Source organism: Acanthisitta chloris, unplaced genomic scaffold (genome assembly GCF_000695815.1).
Source record: "Acanthisitta chloris isolate BGI_N310 unplaced genomic scaffold, ASM69581v1 scaffold13536, whole genome shotgun sequence".
In the NCBI taxonomy this organism is placed as follows: Eukaryota; Metazoa; Chordata; class Aves; order Passeriformes; family Acanthisittidae; genus Acanthisitta; species Acanthisitta chloris.
The window spans coordinates 11,343-28,222 of record NW_008679823.1 but is presented as its reverse complement, the minus strand read 5'-3'; the positions used below and the strand labels follow the sequence as shown (position 1 = coordinate 28,222).

The 16,880-nt window shown below is 45.4% G+C and overlaps 1 protein-coding gene across 2 annotated transcripts in view; it reads right to left on the bottom strand.

Moving 5' to 3' along the window:
- Positions 1 to 11,838: 11,838 nt before the first annotated feature.
- LOC103804843 (chromosome unknown open reading frame, human C9orf89) overlaps positions 11,839 to 16,880 on the bottom strand; it is a 10,307-nt gene continuing 5,265 nt past the window's right edge. Inside the window, exons 3-5 of one of the 2 annotated variants that reach the window (XM_009077477.1) lie at positions 15,660 to 15,719; positions 13,809 to 13,880; positions 11,839 to 12,165 (exon numbers count right to left, since the gene is read on the bottom strand). In XM_009077477.1, coding sequence (XP_009075725.1) covers positions 12,053 to 12,165; positions 13,809 to 13,880; positions 15,660 to 15,719 — 245 coding nt within the window. In that variant the 3' untranslated portion in view covers positions 11,839 to 12,052. The remainder of the gene's footprint in view (positions 12,166 to 13,808; positions 13,881 to 15,659; positions 15,720 to 16,880) is intronic. The other variant, XM_009077478.1, reaches the window with a different exon arrangement.

Below are 16,880 nucleotides of genomic sequence, written 5' to 3'. Positions count from 1 at the left end.
GTCTTTTCCAGCCTTAATGATTCTATGATTCTGTGTCTTCCTGCAAGTCATGCTGCGCCCTGCCAAGCACACTTTGGTGCAGAGGTACCAATGCACTGCACTCATCCTCTTGGTCCAGGGCATGGACTTGTCACTGTGTGTCACCCTAAAAGCTGGGATGCTCTTTTATTGTTAGAAGAAGAAACATGATAATCTTGATTGTTCAGGTATTTACAAAAGAGTTATCAGAAACAATTGACTGATTTTTAAACTTGCCAAAGGTGTTGGTTGCCACTGTAAGTTTTGTCTGATTCAGGAAAATGTGGTATCAATTTATGCACCATTTTACAATTTGTTTTTAAAAATAAGATCAAAAGCTGGTCCTTGTTCTACAATACAGTTTTATCAAACTGCAGAAGAACAGGTTCTACTGAAAGTGTATTTGCTTACCTCAGGGCAGTGGGGGCACTTACAAGATGTATTTTCATAGGTATAAGTCACAACTTTGATAACCTGCATGTTTAACACACCACTTCTTGAAAATAACTAATCAGGTCTCCCATAAGGGTAGAGGCAGTTGAGGGCATTAAGAAATGAATTATAAACCAAGAGCTTCTCCAAGCAGTTTTGGCTGTGCAGGCATAGTCCTCTTCAGTTCTTAAGACAACCCATTTGGTTTCATCACTATTCAACCCATATACAGGAAGAGAAACTGAACAAGGTTATTGGAGATACCACAGTTCCCTTAGAATAGCCTGGAAACAACTGGTACCTCAGATAGCACCAGATGGTGGCTATTTGTAAATTCTGTGTTGGTTATTTTTTTTCTAGTAGAAACCAGCACATCACTTAAATATACACGAATTTAATGATCTTAAAGTGAATTCACTGTGAATACCACACCAATCAGTATGTTCAGATGCAGATTTTTGCCCCAAGGAGCTACCCTAGAGGACAGGATGTATCTTGGAAAAAAATTCCCATAGTGATGGGAAGTGCAATGATGTTTTTTCTGAAACAACATTCAGCACTTCAGTTTGATTCTAGAAGCTTTCATATACAACACCACAAAGCACTATGGCCAAAAGTCTTGGAAAGCAGGGAAACTGACTCGAGGAAGACTTCTAAGCTTGAGCTAACTGCCCACTTAGAAGCATGCAGAACAGAAGAGAGTTTGCTGTGTCCCAAATTTCCACCACCTTTATACTGGAAAGAGACATGGCTGAAGAGCAGGTGCCTTCCTCTCATAGGAACAGGAGAAGTCTCAGCTTTACTGCTGAAATACATAGGGAGCAGAAGAGCAGCTGCCAAATCAGCTCCTTACAGGGAGGACCCATCACCCCAGTGTCATGTGGGGGTCTTGCTGCAGCCCTTTAATGTTCACAGGTGATCAACAAGGCTGGACCAGAGCCAGAAGCTCAGACATTACTAGAGCAAGAAATAAATTAAAATAAATGAGAGAAGGCACCTGAGGAAGAGGTAAATAACAGCATGGCCACAGCAGACCTTAGAGCAGTTTCCATCAGAGCCTGGGTCCTGCAGGGTGAGGTGTCAGCTGTACCTGGAGCTGGACCCTTCTCCCCACCACCAGTTATTCCTACCCTGACACTTGAACATAGACAGCACTGGTGAGAGGGCAAAGAGGGCAGAAGCATGGGCAGAGCTGATTGAGCAGATGGCTCTTCAGCATGTTAGGGGACAAGCACCAGTTGTGGGAGGTACATCCTCAGCAAAGAGGCTGACAGGAGAAAGTGTGTATAAAGCAGGAATTTCTCATTCTCACACTGACAGAATTTTTTTCACTGTATGAAATCATAGAATCACAGAATAATTTGGGTTGGAAAATACCTCCCAGATCACTGAGTAGATTTGACTGATCACCACCTTGTCAGCTAGACCAGAGCATGTCCAGTGCCATGTCCAGTGGTTTCTTGAACACCTCCAGGGATGGTGAATCCACCACCTCCCTGGGAAGTCTGTTCCAAAGCTTGACAACTCTTGCCATGAAGAAATTCTTCCTGATGTCCAACCCGAATTTTCTCTGCACAGCTTGAGGCTATTTCCTCTTGTCCTGTTGTTAGCTGCCTGAGAGATGAGAGTGACCTTCCCCTGGCTGCACCTCTTGTCAGGGAATTGTAGAGAGAAAGAAGGTCCCCCTTGAGCTTCCTTTTCTCCAGGCTGAGCCCCCATAGCTCCCTCAGCCACTCCTCATCAGACTTGTGCTCCAGCCCCCTCCCTTCTCTGGACTCCCTCCAGCACCTCAAGGTCTTTCTTCTTGTGAGGGACGTAGCACTTGACCCCAGGACTGGAGGTGCCTGAGCAGTGCCAGCACAGTGGGTGGTCACTGGCTACACTAGTGCTGGTACAAGCCAGGATGCCATTGGCCTCCTTAGCCACCTGGGAACACTCTGGTTCTTGTTCAGCCACTGTCACCAGCACCCCCAGGGCCTTTCCTGCTGGGCAGCTTTCCTGCCCCAAGCTTGCAAATGGCCACACTGAGCCTTGGCCCCGATGTCCTAAGTCCATGGCTGTGCTGTTGGGAGTGTTACCAACATGACAGTGCAGAACAGGCTGTGATAGATAGAGGAAGACAGAATATAATCTTTTTTATCCAATGTCCTCACAGCACATTGACAAATAATTGCCTGCCCTTCAACAGGATGCTACGAGTTATTTTGAACTCCCTTTCTTCTTCCTCCACAGTTTGCTGAAGATCTGTTTTTATGGTTCATATTCCATTTTGGATTACTTCATAACAAGAACTATTTTCTAACCTGGCTGCCTTCCCAAGAAGAGTGCCACAGCTCCCAGCTGGGAATAGAGACTTCCCAATGCCACCTCATCAGGCAAGTTGGGATTTGTCAGAAATGGAGATGGCAAAAGCTCTGGTTCCTTTTTCTTCCAGCCTCCTTTTCACTCCTCCTCTGCTTTCCAATCTTCTAGCCCAGAGGCCACTGCAACCTCCTTTTTAATGGTACAATTTGAATCAGTTGGAGGTGAGTGGTAAATCTGGTGCCATGGTATGAAACACCACACCAGGACTATTGAAACATTGCCAACCATTTTCACTGGTGCCAAAAATATTTGAGAATAAATCAGTTTGATCACCACCCAACATTACCCTATATTTCTGGCATCAAGGACGAAAATAGTTTAAACCATTAGGAAGGCCTCGTGTTTCAGATGTGTTTTGACTTGTGGGAGCTGTGAAGGGACACAGCTACGTGTCTTTACCCTGAAATAGGATTTTTCTGTGTCAGAAAATATGATTCACCAGGCATGCCAGGGAGAGCATCGCTCAGGAAAGAAATGACTGTATCCCCCCAGGCCTCTCCATCCCTCGTGGAGATTCACGTTCTGGGAATGTGTCTTAACAAAACCAAACTGTACGAAGTACACTAAATGGGGAGCATGGGAGCAAGCCATGATGGGCCTGTGTGGGTCAGTGGGACACACTGTGTAAAAACTCTTTTTTCTCCATGCAGAGAAAAAACAGTTTAGAAAGCCCCACATCCCACAGCTGCACTGGTAGGACTCCTCACATTATCTAGAAGGGGCCATGGTTATCACAGAGAGGTGCTGGCATCTTTAAACCTGATGACACTTACTATTTTGCTTAATTTGTATGTCCTCTTTGCTTGCAGAGACAGGGTTTGATGAAATAATGGGTATTGTTCGTGTTTCCAGAGTAAGGACCAACATAGACTCATCCAAGGCTGAATTTCATTAGCTCTGAATGAAGAATTTACTTCCTGCTTGTTTTCTTATTGACTCTGATCTCATCAAGACAAGTTTCACTGGTGTCCCACAGTGTTCCTAGCCTAGGTATATGCCCAAAGATGTCTTTGCAACTCTTTCATGGAAAACTTCTATCTAAATTATTGCTATTAATAATTACTACTATTTTCTGCTATCATTTTACCTGTTATACCTGGACTTTGGATTTGGTTCCTGACTGCTGTAAATGATCTCCCAAATCCTGTCCAAACAGAGTTCTTCCAGAGTGGTGAAAAGCAGTTGTGCTAAATCAGGGTGACTCTGAGCCAGCTCCAGAAGCACAAGTGGGACCTCAGCGTGAAAGATGAGTTTCCTCACCACTGGAGGCTCTGACTGCACCTTGCTGCTTAACCATGAACTGCCATAGAACTAAAGCAAAGCAGGCATGGGGTGATGTGGGATGCCAGGGTGGAAGGATGGGGTCAGTTTTGCATTTGAAAGGAGCAATGAATTCTGGATTTCCTACTCTTGGTGTACAGGGGCAAGGACAAGAGTGGAGCTATCACAGAATCATAGAATCACAAATTGGTTTGGGTGGGAAGGGATCTTAAACTCATCTAGTTCCATCCTGCTGCCGTGGGCAGGGATCCCTTTCACTAGACCAGTTTGCTCCAACCCCTGTCCAACCTGGCCTGGAACATTTCCAGGGATGGGGAGTCTACAGCCTCTCTGGGCAATCTATGCCAGTGCCTCACCACCCTTATAGCAAAGAATATCTTCCTAACCTCCAATCTAAACCTTCCTTCCAATCACCCTGGAGCATGGCACTGTTTCCTTTGTGCCACCCCTTGTCTACCCTGTGTGAGCATCCTCAGCACCAGCCCAGGGTGTGGGTCACCAAACCCCTCAGAGTGGGGCTGGGAAGCTGTGCCCTCCTGCCAGCTTGGCTGCTGGGAGAAAGGGGCAGGAAGCATCAGCACTGCCCAGGAGCAACCCCTTGGTTTTGACACCTCAGAGTTTTAAAATGTGTTGTCCTTCCAAACAAGGTTAAGCTCCCAGATGAAACTGGTAGGATGGAGATTGCAGATTTTTTTGCCTCTTCTCCCTCCCTGAAAATACACAGAATCCGCTTTGTGCTTGGGAATGTTCTTAATAAATCTTTATTAAACATGAAACACCCAGGCCAGCAGAAAGGTCACTGAGGACACAGGAAGGGTGGGAGAAGGACAGAGAGCAGAGCTCAGAATGGCAGGCATGGGAGCAGGGAACACACCTCTTCCAAAGATTTCCAACGTGCTTCTCATCTCTGGGGGGATTTGGAAATCTGTCTTGCAAGTGGGATGTTCCTCCACAGAGAGATGAGAAGCATAACCCTGTTGTCAATAACCACTACAGATCAGTAATGTTTAAGAGGCACAGGCATCCTCTTCTCAACCTCTGCTAGGAGCTTTAAAATGAATTAGCTCAGAGCTCACAGAGGAAGAATAACCTCAGATCTCTCCCTTCCTGCTACTGCAGAGCATTCCGCAGGGAGCAGCCACGGGGGCCCAGCAGTGCTGCCATTCCAGGCCATCCCGGAGCCAGTGGTGCCAGGGGTGTGAGGCACTGCTGGACAGCATGGAGCATCCTCCAGACAGAGGCTGCAGGGCTGGGGCACTGTGAGACCCCCAGGGTAGCCAACTAAAGCCAGGAAATGAAACCCACCCGAGTGTGAGTTGCTACTGAAAAGAGAGGAATTGATGTAAGTCATGCTGTGAGGACATGTCTCACCAGTGATTCATTCAGGCTTCAGGTGCTGTAGCACTCCAGCTGCTGGCATCTGACTTCCCCTGTTACTAGCTCATGAAGCACAGACTGAGTCTGAGAGGTTTTTGCTTTACTAGGCACGATGTTATTAAAGATTTATCAACAGCACCATGGCAGAAAGCTTTTCCTTGTGACCAGAGTGTACAGTGGTCTGTGCTTCAAAATAGAGAGTGCAGCTCAGGATTCACCCGAAATGCTCTTTTATGCCAAGGCAGCAGCATTGAATTAACCAGCACGGTGCTGCTGCAAACCTCTCTCATCTCCTGCCTCTTTCTTTGCATTTGGCATTAATAACATCCCTATGAAGTGGGTACGTTGAAGATATAACAATTGTCCCTCCCCCAAATCCTACAGTTTCATAGCTTGATGTAGCTGTTTTTAAAATCACATCCAAACCTTGGTGACACCATGTAGCTCTGCACTGGTCTCTTCTCTCGCCCCCACAAAGAGTGTGTTGCAGCAGGGAATGCAATCCTGGCTGTGGGTCAATTGTCCCCCTGAGGCTTCAAATTGTGCCAGGGGAGATTTAAGTTAGATTACTAGGAAAGATTTCTTCACAGAAAGGGTTGTCAAGCCCTAGAAAGGCTGTCCAGGGCAGTGGAGGAGTCACCATCCTTGGAAGTGTTCACAGAATGTGTGGATGTGGTACTTGAGGACATGGTTTAGTGCTGAATATAGTGGTGGTGACAGGTTGACAGTTGGACTTAATGATCTTCGAGGTCTTTTCCCAGCTTAACAACTCTATGATCCTATGATTCACCTGCTACAGCAACAAGTTCCTTTGGTGGGATCCTTAACACTGCCCATAGAGGCACCTGGGCCAGCAGATCCCCCTTCAAAGTTTATCCAAAAGAACAGGCCAGTGACAAATCTGTCTGCATGGTTTTTCTTACCTGAAGTCCTTTTTTTGGGTGGTCAAAGTAACCCTTTAAATTAACCATACATCCAAGCCCCTTTACACCAAGCAGAGGCTGCAGTCCATGTAAGCCTTGATGGGCAGTGACTCATGGGACTCCCAAAATACCACCAAGTCGAGGCTTAACCCATACACACAGTCTTTGCACTGATGAGTCCTGTTTAACTCCAGCTCACTAAACAAGTTAAGCAGAAAAACTGCAAAGAATTTTGAAAGCAGAGGAAAACATGAGGGGCGATTAATTCTATGAAAGGATCTTAGAGTTATTACCATCTGATTCTATGACAAGGAGTAATGGATATAAACTGAAAGAGGAGAAATTTAGAGTAGATACTAAGAAGAAGTCTTTTAATGTGAGGGTGGTGAGACACTGGAACAGGTTGCCCAGGGAGGTGGTGGCTGCCCCAACCCTGGCAGTGTTCAAGGCCAGGCGGGATGAAGCCTTGAGCAACCTGCTCTGGTAGGAGGTATCCCTGCCCATGGCAGGGGTTGGGACTGGATGATCTGTAAGGTCCATTCCAACCCCTGAAATTCTATGATTCTATGGTTAAAAATCTTGCTGCAAATACCCAAAAGAACTTAACTATGAGAGAGCAGAGCTCAGGAGGGAGTTGGTTGGCAGCCCTGGGAGTGCATTAACCACCAGAAAACCAGCAGCATTCTTTTCTCAGTACAGATTTTATTTCCATTTATTTGCCAGCTTTACCCCATTAAAAAAAGAAATCCATTCATTTCTAGGGGATTCAAGAAAACATACATTTGGAGAAATTACTACAAGACAGGACCTGAGCAGTGCAGCAAACTGCTTCTGGGTGTGACAGCAACGCTGGCGGCACAGCCCAGGCATGGCACAGCAGGGAGTAACATCTGTGCACACACAACAGCAGGCAAAAGCATCCACAACGGCACATTTTGACCATGTTTTCAGTTTATTACAGTCTGAGGAAAAATAACAACAAATGAAAGGAACAAAAGGCATAAGTGCCTCGGCAGCTTCGTGAGCTCCAGGCATCAGCTACAAAGCAGCGCAGTGCTCCCCAGAACGAACCACCACTCGCAGCACACAGCCCTCAGTGAGGCCTTTAAATAGCACTCTGGCTTTAAATGGAATTGTGCAGATTCATTGTAGGATCTGTCACTTCACTTCCCAGCTCTCTGCACGCAGGCAGCCCCGTCACTCTGCCTTAACCATTTCCATGGCTCAACCAGGACCTGCACAGCAGCCTGGAGGTTATCCCACTGAATAGCTCTTGTCCTGGGATCGAGATAGCCCCGACACTACCACCAGGACAATCAGAGGCACTTCAGCTTTACTTTAAATCAAAATGCCCATTCATAAGAAAAAAAACCCTGAAGGGAGATGATTTTTGGCTAGGTATCAGGAGACCTTGAGGCTGAAAAACCTGGAGCTCATCCCCCAGTCCGTCCCCTCAGGATTCATGTGCAAACTGGCCAACAGTGAGGGAAACAGTCCCTGGTGGGAGGACAGCTGCTGCAGAGCATGGTCTGAGCTGGCAGGAGCCAACAGCTTGATGACCTGCACCCTGTTCTCCTTCCTGAGGGCCACAGCCAGCCCTCCAGGACAGCATCCCTGCCCAGCAGCCACCTGGCTCCTGAGCTTGGAATGCCTCTAAAGGCACAATTCTGCAGGGAAAAGCAAATGTGAGTGAGTTGCACAAGATGAGAGAGGGTAAACTGGAAACATAGCTGCTCTTCCTTAGCTCCCATGCAATTCCTGCCTACAGCACAAGAACCACAGTGCTCACAAGGACAGCCTCCACCCTCTGCAGATGAAACCGCATACAAACCAGCCAGGACAACTTCCCTGCACAGTGAAGCATGTTTATAAATAAATACTAGCACAGTTTCAACAGCAAAGGCCAAGCTACTCTTGACTTGCCAGGGAAACTGGAATTCTGCAGCTAAGCAGCCTCATCCAAGCCCCTATTTGATTTATTCCTAAGTCAGCAACACTGCTTGCCCAGAAGGACCTGACTCCCAAGCAGGTACACATGGGCTTCCTCCAGGAGCTGAGGAGCTGATGGATTATTGCTGTCTGCATGCACTGCATAGATGTGCTTGCAGGGAAGTTCCTGAAAGAAAAATCTTCCAAGAAAAAGAATGCCTCCCAACCTATGCACATGCCAATTTCACAGCTCACTTTCACTTTTCAAATTAATAACTTTCACTAATAAATGAACAGAATATTTTTTATTCTTTGTTGTTAGGTCCTTTAACACAGGGATGAGCCAAGACTCATTTTTCCTCTCCTCCCAGCTCTAACCCTTGGCATAGCTCATCCTGGATTAGGTTTTTCCTGAGAGGCATCCTCATGTCAAGCAGCCTCAGGAAGGGAGGAAATATAGCCTCAGTCTTTGATAACCTTTCCTGTACCATATTGGGAAGGAATTCATCCCCGTGAGGGTGGTGAGGCATTGGCATAGGTTGCCCAGAGAAGCTGTGGCTGTCCCATCCCTGTAAGTGTTCAAAGACAGGCTGGACAAAGCTTGGAGGAACCTGGTCTAGTGGAATATGTCCCTGCCATGGGGTTGGAACTAGATGATCTTTAAGGTCCCTCCCAACCCAAACCAGTCTATGATTCTGTGATTCCATATGGTTTTCAAGGCAAGAAAGCCACTGAGTTTAAGGCACTGGGATGACCATGTCCCGCTGCACAGGCAGTATGCCCTGGGGTGCTTTGACTGACCCGAGAGGGCTCCTGGCCCTGCCAGGCATCCTTCAACCACTCAGTGGAACAGACTCTCACCTGCAGATTCAATAAGGTACCAATAACTTCTGCAGGTCTCAGTAGCAGCTCACAACAATTTGCAACCTGTTATTCCAAGGATAACACAGTGGATAAGCTAAACAGAAAGAATCTTCCTTGCAGCAGTAAGGCCTCAGCTTCTGTTTCAAGATGAGGTGTGACTGTAGTGATTGCTTTGAAGAATGTTTTTTGTGTGTAAAACAGAATACCATTCCTCTAATGAGGTTTCAAAGTGGTCTTCAAGGCAAAGGTATAAAACCCCTTTAGACTTCAGAGGCAGTTTTTAAGCCCCTTAAAAAGGGGCTGCTAGAGGAGGTGAGCAGCAGTGGAGAAAGGATCACCTAATTTCAAATGTTTTACATTAGAGCTGCTTTGCTGAAGAGAAAAAAAAATAACCTGTTGTCGTCTTAAACACAAGGCAAGGCAGAGAGAAAACAAGACAAAATAATTAAAGCCCTCCCCAAGCTGGAAGGCAGCACAACAGCAGATGTCATATCACCCAGACAGCAGAGCCTCATGGTTACCCAGTTCGGTAGGAAATGTGCTGTTTTGTCCCTAATAAGAGCTCCCACTAGGATGAGACTGAAGAGATATGAGCTGGTGGGGTGGAGGCAGGGGAAAGGAGACTAAATAACCTGCTCTGTTGGGTGTTCCTTTGTTCCATGGCATTTGGTTCATCCCATGTTTGCAGCAATCAGGCTTTTCGGTGTTTATGGCACCCCTTGGTCCACTGCTGATGCTGGGGCACGTCTGCCTGTCGGTGCAGAGCACTCTGCTGTGCAGTGCTGCACGGGGCAGCTGTGGGGGAAATACTGGCTCTGCAGCCCACAGAGCAGCTGCAGTTGTGTCTGAGCAGCCCAGGCAGCTTGGACACGGCGAAGGCACCGGCCACAGTGTCAGCCTGGCAGCTCATCTGCCCAGAGCCAGATCATCGCCCACCCCAGTTGTCTGTGCTGACTGACAGCTGCCTGCAGTGCTGCCCCTGCAGCCCCCAATCTCTCTCGGGTGTTTCAGGACCAGTTGCTCTCCTACCAGCAATGGCCATGAAGACGCAATGTCTGTTTTTGAGATCTGACTGGTGTCTCCCTCTGTGTGGGGCTGACTTGGGTCCCAACCATGCTTCAACACCAGAGGAAAAAACATTCTATCAGAAGAGTGAAATCAGGGTACTCTGAGCACTTTTTCACTGCTCACGGCCCTGTACCCAAGTGCCCCTCCTTGCTACTCTATCAGCAGAGTGCTGTACTGGAAGGACATACAGTTGTTACAAGAGGATTTGCTTTGGGGGAGATCATAGATCACCTTCCACTAGCCCAGGTTCCTCCAAGCCCTGTCCAACCTGGCCTGGAACACTTCCAGGGATGGGAAGTCCACAACCTTTCTGTGCAACCTGTGCCAGTGCCTCACCACCCTCACAGGGAACAATTCCTTCCCAATATGCCATTTAACCCTCCTGTCTGCTTAAAACCACTGCCCTTTGTCCTCTCACTGTCTGTCTGTATAAAAAGTCCCTGACGATGACATTTTAATAACATGTATTAAATTTAAAGCTGGAAGACAATTTTCAGTCTGTTTTGAGAAAACCACTTCAAATGACTGAAAATTTTGCATGGGATCTTCCAGTGCTTGGTAACTTGTGCTGTAGCTTCAGCCTTTATTCCAATGACATTTGATTTGGTCTGGAAATCTCCAGACTGAATTCAGTCAGTGAGTGAAAAGCCACAGAGTCTTTCTCACCAGGTACAGGGCCATGGTCTCCCCAAGCTCCTGAGGCTCCTCTGCAGTAACTGAAGAACCTTCCACTTAAAATGTCATCTCTCAACACCATTTTGGAACTGCTGTACCCTCCACGCAGAAGGGGACAGCCACTGGCACTAACCTGGGCAGCAGCAAGCTGAGAAACTCCAAGGTGCTTCACCTGCAGCCCCAGCTCCCTGCCTCTCAGGAATTTTAGTCTTACGAAGGTTTCTACAAGTTTCTCAGGTTTCAACTCAGAAAAGAAAAACATGACATCAACACATAACACTATGAACAACCTCAGGCTCTTTAAGAAAGCATTTTTGTCCATAAAATGCCCCATGTCATGGCACTTAAATCTCTGCAATGTATCTTGGAATACTTCAGTTTCTTACACATCCAGACTGTAATACCAGGAAAGGGAAAGCTAAATAAATCTGAAACATCTTGGTAATCTGAAGTGCTTTAGGCCAGACATTCCAGTCCCTGGGACACTCCATGAAGGGTCTGCCCCAACTCCAGGGCATTCAAACCAGGGCCAGCAGCTGAGTGTGATCAGGAACAAGGCAGGCTGGGACAAGGCACTGACAGGGAATTAGAAGACAAGTCAAGGATGAGGCAGATGCAAAGGGAATTGGCACCCATAAACTTCACAGGTGCCAGTGCTCACCTGAGCTCAAGCAGTGAGTACAAAGGATCTAGACAAAATAGACAGTTCCAAGATGCAGATCCATTTCTTAGTAAGGCTTTGAGTGCTTGTGTTTAAGTGCTTTTCTTAAATTATCACAAAAGACAGGCTGGCACTCTTCAGACAGTTGTGATCCTTCATTCCAGTATAAAACACATATGCAAACATGGCTTCAGACCCATGATCACTTAGGAGATCATTTTAAAGCATGTATTAAAAATATTTTTCTTATCCAAATGATAAATATTTTAAAATAAGCATTTACAAAAATAAATGGTCCATTCCCAGAAGGAAGGACATATACAGCTGAAATTCTGAATACATCTGGCAAGGCAATTACTGACGAAGCTAGTTAATAAAATCTTTGGTATGAGTATAGGACATTGATATTCATGCACCGTTGGCTTCCCTTGGCAGGTGTATGCAAAGAGGCAGCTTTTCCTTAACTTCTTGATATGTCTTCCAAATACAACATACAAATCTTTCTAACATGTCTTCGTATGATAATAGGAGAAAAGCCCAAGATTCTCCTGGCTCTTCCTATGACTTTCGTATCTAAAACAGAATGAAGATGGGAGGAAGAAAAGAAAATGAACAGTTAAGTTTCATTGTAGCTATGAAGCAGCTCCTGCAAAGAAATACAAATCAACTGAAAAGAACTCTAGAGGAAAGCTCATTTCCTTCAGTGTTGTAGAAATTAACTGCCAAGAGAGGATAACAATGAATCTGTTTGGATTCTTTGCTGCGGGTTCAGACAGGAAGATTGGTGAGTTAGGGAAGGAGCAGCTTTACACTTGAGCACAGCAGCAGATGGTGCAAGCCTGGACCCGGGTCTGGTGGCCCTGTTACACATGGGGCACTGAGATACTGCAGAGGGGCAGGGAAGAACCTCAAAAAACTGGATAAAAAAAGAGCCTTGGAATAAAAGAGTTGGGGAGTTTAGTTGGCAATTTTAGCAAAAATAAACACAGAGCTGACTTGAGGCACAAGGAGCTCCACAGGGAGAAAACATGCAAAATATGCAGGCACAGAAACAAGGGGCAAGGGGCTCTGCAGTCTGGTAGAGAAAGGCTGAACAAAAATGCTAGGCTGGACCTGAAACCAGTTCAAACTCAGAGTAATACCCTCACTTCTAATGCTATGGACAGGCAACTGAGATACATGAAAATTAGGGTTTCTCTCTTTTTTTTTTTTTTTTTTATCAGTCCCTGAGTGTTTTCCTGAAAATGCTTCTATTAAATTCAGGTGACTGAACATGATGAAGGGAAGAGATGGCAGCTAAGGAAACACATGGGTTGGGCTCAAAGGTCTATGAGTTCCTTTTCAGCTTTAAATCCTGACTCCTTGGACAGTCCAGCTGAGGGATTCTTATCTAGGAATGAAGCACAGAGCCCAGACTTCAACATCACCTGAAAAGTCCATAAACTGGTGCTACTGTGACCTACAACTCTGGGGAAAAAAGCAGTAAAGAACAATGACCAATGGTAACTGCTGTGACCTGGGTACGAGGAGCAGAAGGCACTAATGGAAAAGAGACTTTGGATCCCCAACTAGTGCAAGAAGACTCTAGAGAAAGTAACACCCCGAATCAACTCCTGTCTCCCCCAATCTCTCCCACTGCTGCTGACTCACTGCTGATCCAAAGCTCATCCATGTGGACACATCTATGCACTTTCTGCTCAGAGCTGTCACCCTCACCACAAATGCTGGGTGAGTAGAAGAGGAGCAGGAGCTCTGCTCCACTGGCTCCTGTGGAGCAGGTGACTGTCAGGTGACAGAGCCAACACACAGAGCCAGCAACAGGGGCAATGGCTATAGCTGCTCAGGCTCAGTAAATCAAGCCAGAATCTTCTGGCCCTGACACTGGCCAAGCTGTCACCAGCTTCCAAGTGGTCTGGAAGCCAGAAGGTTTGGTCTGTCTCATGACTCCTGGGAATCATGACCCATTGCTATAGCAACAGGAGCTCACATGACTACTGTCTTTAAAAAGAGCCCCTATTTGTGGCATCCTCTGTAGGCAACGATCCATTATTTATACCTCAGCATGTCTGCAGCGCAATTTGTATCCTGACCTCATTAATGAATGATGACACCTTGACCCGCTCTGCTCAGTAAGCCATGTCACATCAGGAGCCATGCTGCTCTCCAGCCCGTGCTCAGGGAAGGCAGCCAGGAGAAAAGCCCCCAGAGTAGCTTACCTGAGTTACAGCAATACCAAAACAGGGCAAACCCTGCAGCCACACTGAAACAGGCAAGGAAAAACACTGGGCCTAGAGAAAATGGGAAAGGAAACACATTGAGACACAACAGGACAGTGTAAGTTTAGCTCAGTTCATAAATCATCGATAGCTATTGATATGCATAATTAAGCATATTCAAATGAAGCAACACATTCCCAATTCTGTATGTTCTGTAGCTAATGTACTATGAAGCACATTTACTAGACTGCAATTAATTTTTACTATGGTTGCTTTGTCATCACTCCCTATTCCCCTCTGCTTATCCAACTATAGCCTATGGAATTTAAGGGAAAGCTTCCTTAGATGTCTCCTTGCTCTAAAACTTTGTGCAAATCTCCCTTTAAACACTACCACAAACATTAATCAGCCTGCTGGGTCCTCAGACAGAGTGAGGCAGTGCAGGAGGCCACAGCCCCTCACAGGTACATTGTTAGGGTTTTGTTTATTCCCCACAGATGTTCCACAAACTCCACTCTCATGACAAGAGAAAATATTCTTGTTACTGACTACAGCTCTGCTGGGAGCTGAGATTCAGAGCCACATGTGCACCCCAAACAAATCCCCCCTGGAAACTGCCTGCCTGGAATTACACATGGTTTAATGCTGATGGTCAGTATTGATGTTCAATAAAACCTTTCTAATTGTAACTGTACTTAGCCACGTACAAAACCTGCTTCTTTATTACCTAATATTCTATTTGTATTTACTGCTTCACTAGGAATAGAGCCACAATGAAACTGCACCTGACAATTTAAGGACAGGTGCACTGCAGATAGACAAATTCTTGGAGCTGACCACATGGACAAGGACACTGGAGAAACAGCAAAGCACCAAGGATTTGGCTGCTCCTTGGGATGTAACCTCCCAGTGAGGGTGGCTAGTGGCTGGATAACCTCCAGTCTGCAGCCAGTTCTTTCCAGTAAGAATCAAAACTATTTAATTCTCTTACTTCCAAGCACTTTCTCTGTTCCTCCTGTACTGTTATGCTGCAGTCAGCAACAGTGATGTGAAAAATCTGAGCAGCAATTTGGTTCAATATTCAAAGAAACACTGCCACAGGCAGAGTATACATTGAGATAAACTGTGCTTCTGCCCTTTGTTTAAGTTTTCTCTCAGGAAACTGGCAAAAAGGCATAATTCATAGAAGGTGCTTTTATTTTCTCATAACTGTATCCAAATTTCTAACTAAAATATCAATTACACTTAAATTATAAAATATTCATTATAAATCCAGAAAATTTTTCACCTTTCTTTCAGATCTTCCTTTTAAAAATATCCCACAGTGAATAAAATAATTGTCTCTGTAAACTGGGCATTTAACAAAGGAAGGTGAAAACAATTAACATGTTTTCCTAAGGAAAATTCATTTAAGTTCATCCTTCCTTTCTGTCCTTGCTTTCAAATGATTTGTACTTAAATTGAAAGCTTAAAAAAACTGAAAACAATGGAAAGTCATGTTGAAAAAATATATTGATGGCCTCATGCAAAATTGGAGCAGCAGCTGAATAGACCTTACTGTTCAAGCACTGAATGAAGGGCTCAAGCAGGAAATGAAGAATTTAGCTGTAACAGTTAAAGTAAAAATACCACTGTAAATATTGATTAAACTCTAGTCTCTTCAATTTCCTGGCACTAGTTTCCTCAACAGCAGCTCAGTACATTTTCCTCCATTAATTCCACTTAGCTTGTGACAGTAAAGACATCATAAACCAAAGTAGTTGTTACATGAAATGCAAATTACATGATAAAATAAATTGCATCATAATTTGCAAAGCCATTCCATCCGGTGACACTGTATGATTTATTTACCCCTGTCATTTAGCATATATTGCTCCTTGTCAGTGTCTATCTCTGTGGGATCTGGGGTTTCTAGAAATAAAAGCAACACATGAGAAGTTAGTACTCAGCTCAAGCAAACAAACAAACATAATCAGCACATGCAAAATGCTGCAAAACAACATATTTCAGAAAAATATCCAATATTGGCATAAAGGATTAACCCCTCCAAAGGTAAATCACCACTAAAGCTGGAGATATGCTGATCAAAAGACATAGGCACACAGTCATCTGAATGCAGCTACAAACAGCTGCAGCCCCATCTCTGATCTGCTGAAGCACTGACCACATAAATAACATCACACTCATTTTCCAGGTGAGGAAAGCATGAGCTAATACTTCTATAACGCCAGTAATTTTCATGGTAATAAACACAAAGTATTTGTTCACAGATATGCTAATCTGAAAATACATCTGTCGTTTAATATATCACCACTGTTTGTTCTTCAGCAAATCTCTGGGCAGTGATGTATTTAGCAGATGAAGCACTTGGAAAAATCTCTTGGTGCAGATTATCTACTCAAATTCAGGTCTCAGCTAAAGACATGCCTCAGCCCCTCTGCAAGGCTGCAGCTCCTACATGCTAACATATAATCTTTGCCTCTGTCCTGCAAATTCTAGTAGAAAAGGAGGTTGGCCTTAAGCTACGGTGTTCAGTAGTTTGCAGCAATAAAGTAGTTTCTGCTCTGGGCAGAAAGACCTGCAGCTCTTTCAGAGCAGCCTGTGCCACACAGGTGTGGAGGTAACACTGTCCACAGAATGGGTGTGCAGCACCAGGAGCACCAGATATGGCAGAGGGTTGACTGTACTCAACACATCACCACTCTGCAAAACAACTTTTTTACCTCAACCTCTTTGTGGTCATAGAATCACAGAATCATAAAGGTTGGAAAAGACCTCTAAGATCACCAAGTCCAACCATCAAAGGATTAAGAGGGTTAAAAAAGGAAAAGAAAAAAGTGAGAGCTCCAAATCTGACTGTCAGTAGGGAAGAATTTGAGACTGTTTGGTTTCAACTCATCTTCTTCTTCATGTGACATCTGAAGCTAGGTGAGGTGCCTTGGAAAACTGCCCTGTCCACCCAGGCAGCAATGGGACCTGCTGTCTGGGGAACATGGATCTCCCATGCTAATTAGGTCCCTCTCAGTGGAGGGACAGGGCATGGCACTGGAGCAGGACACAACCATCTGCAGC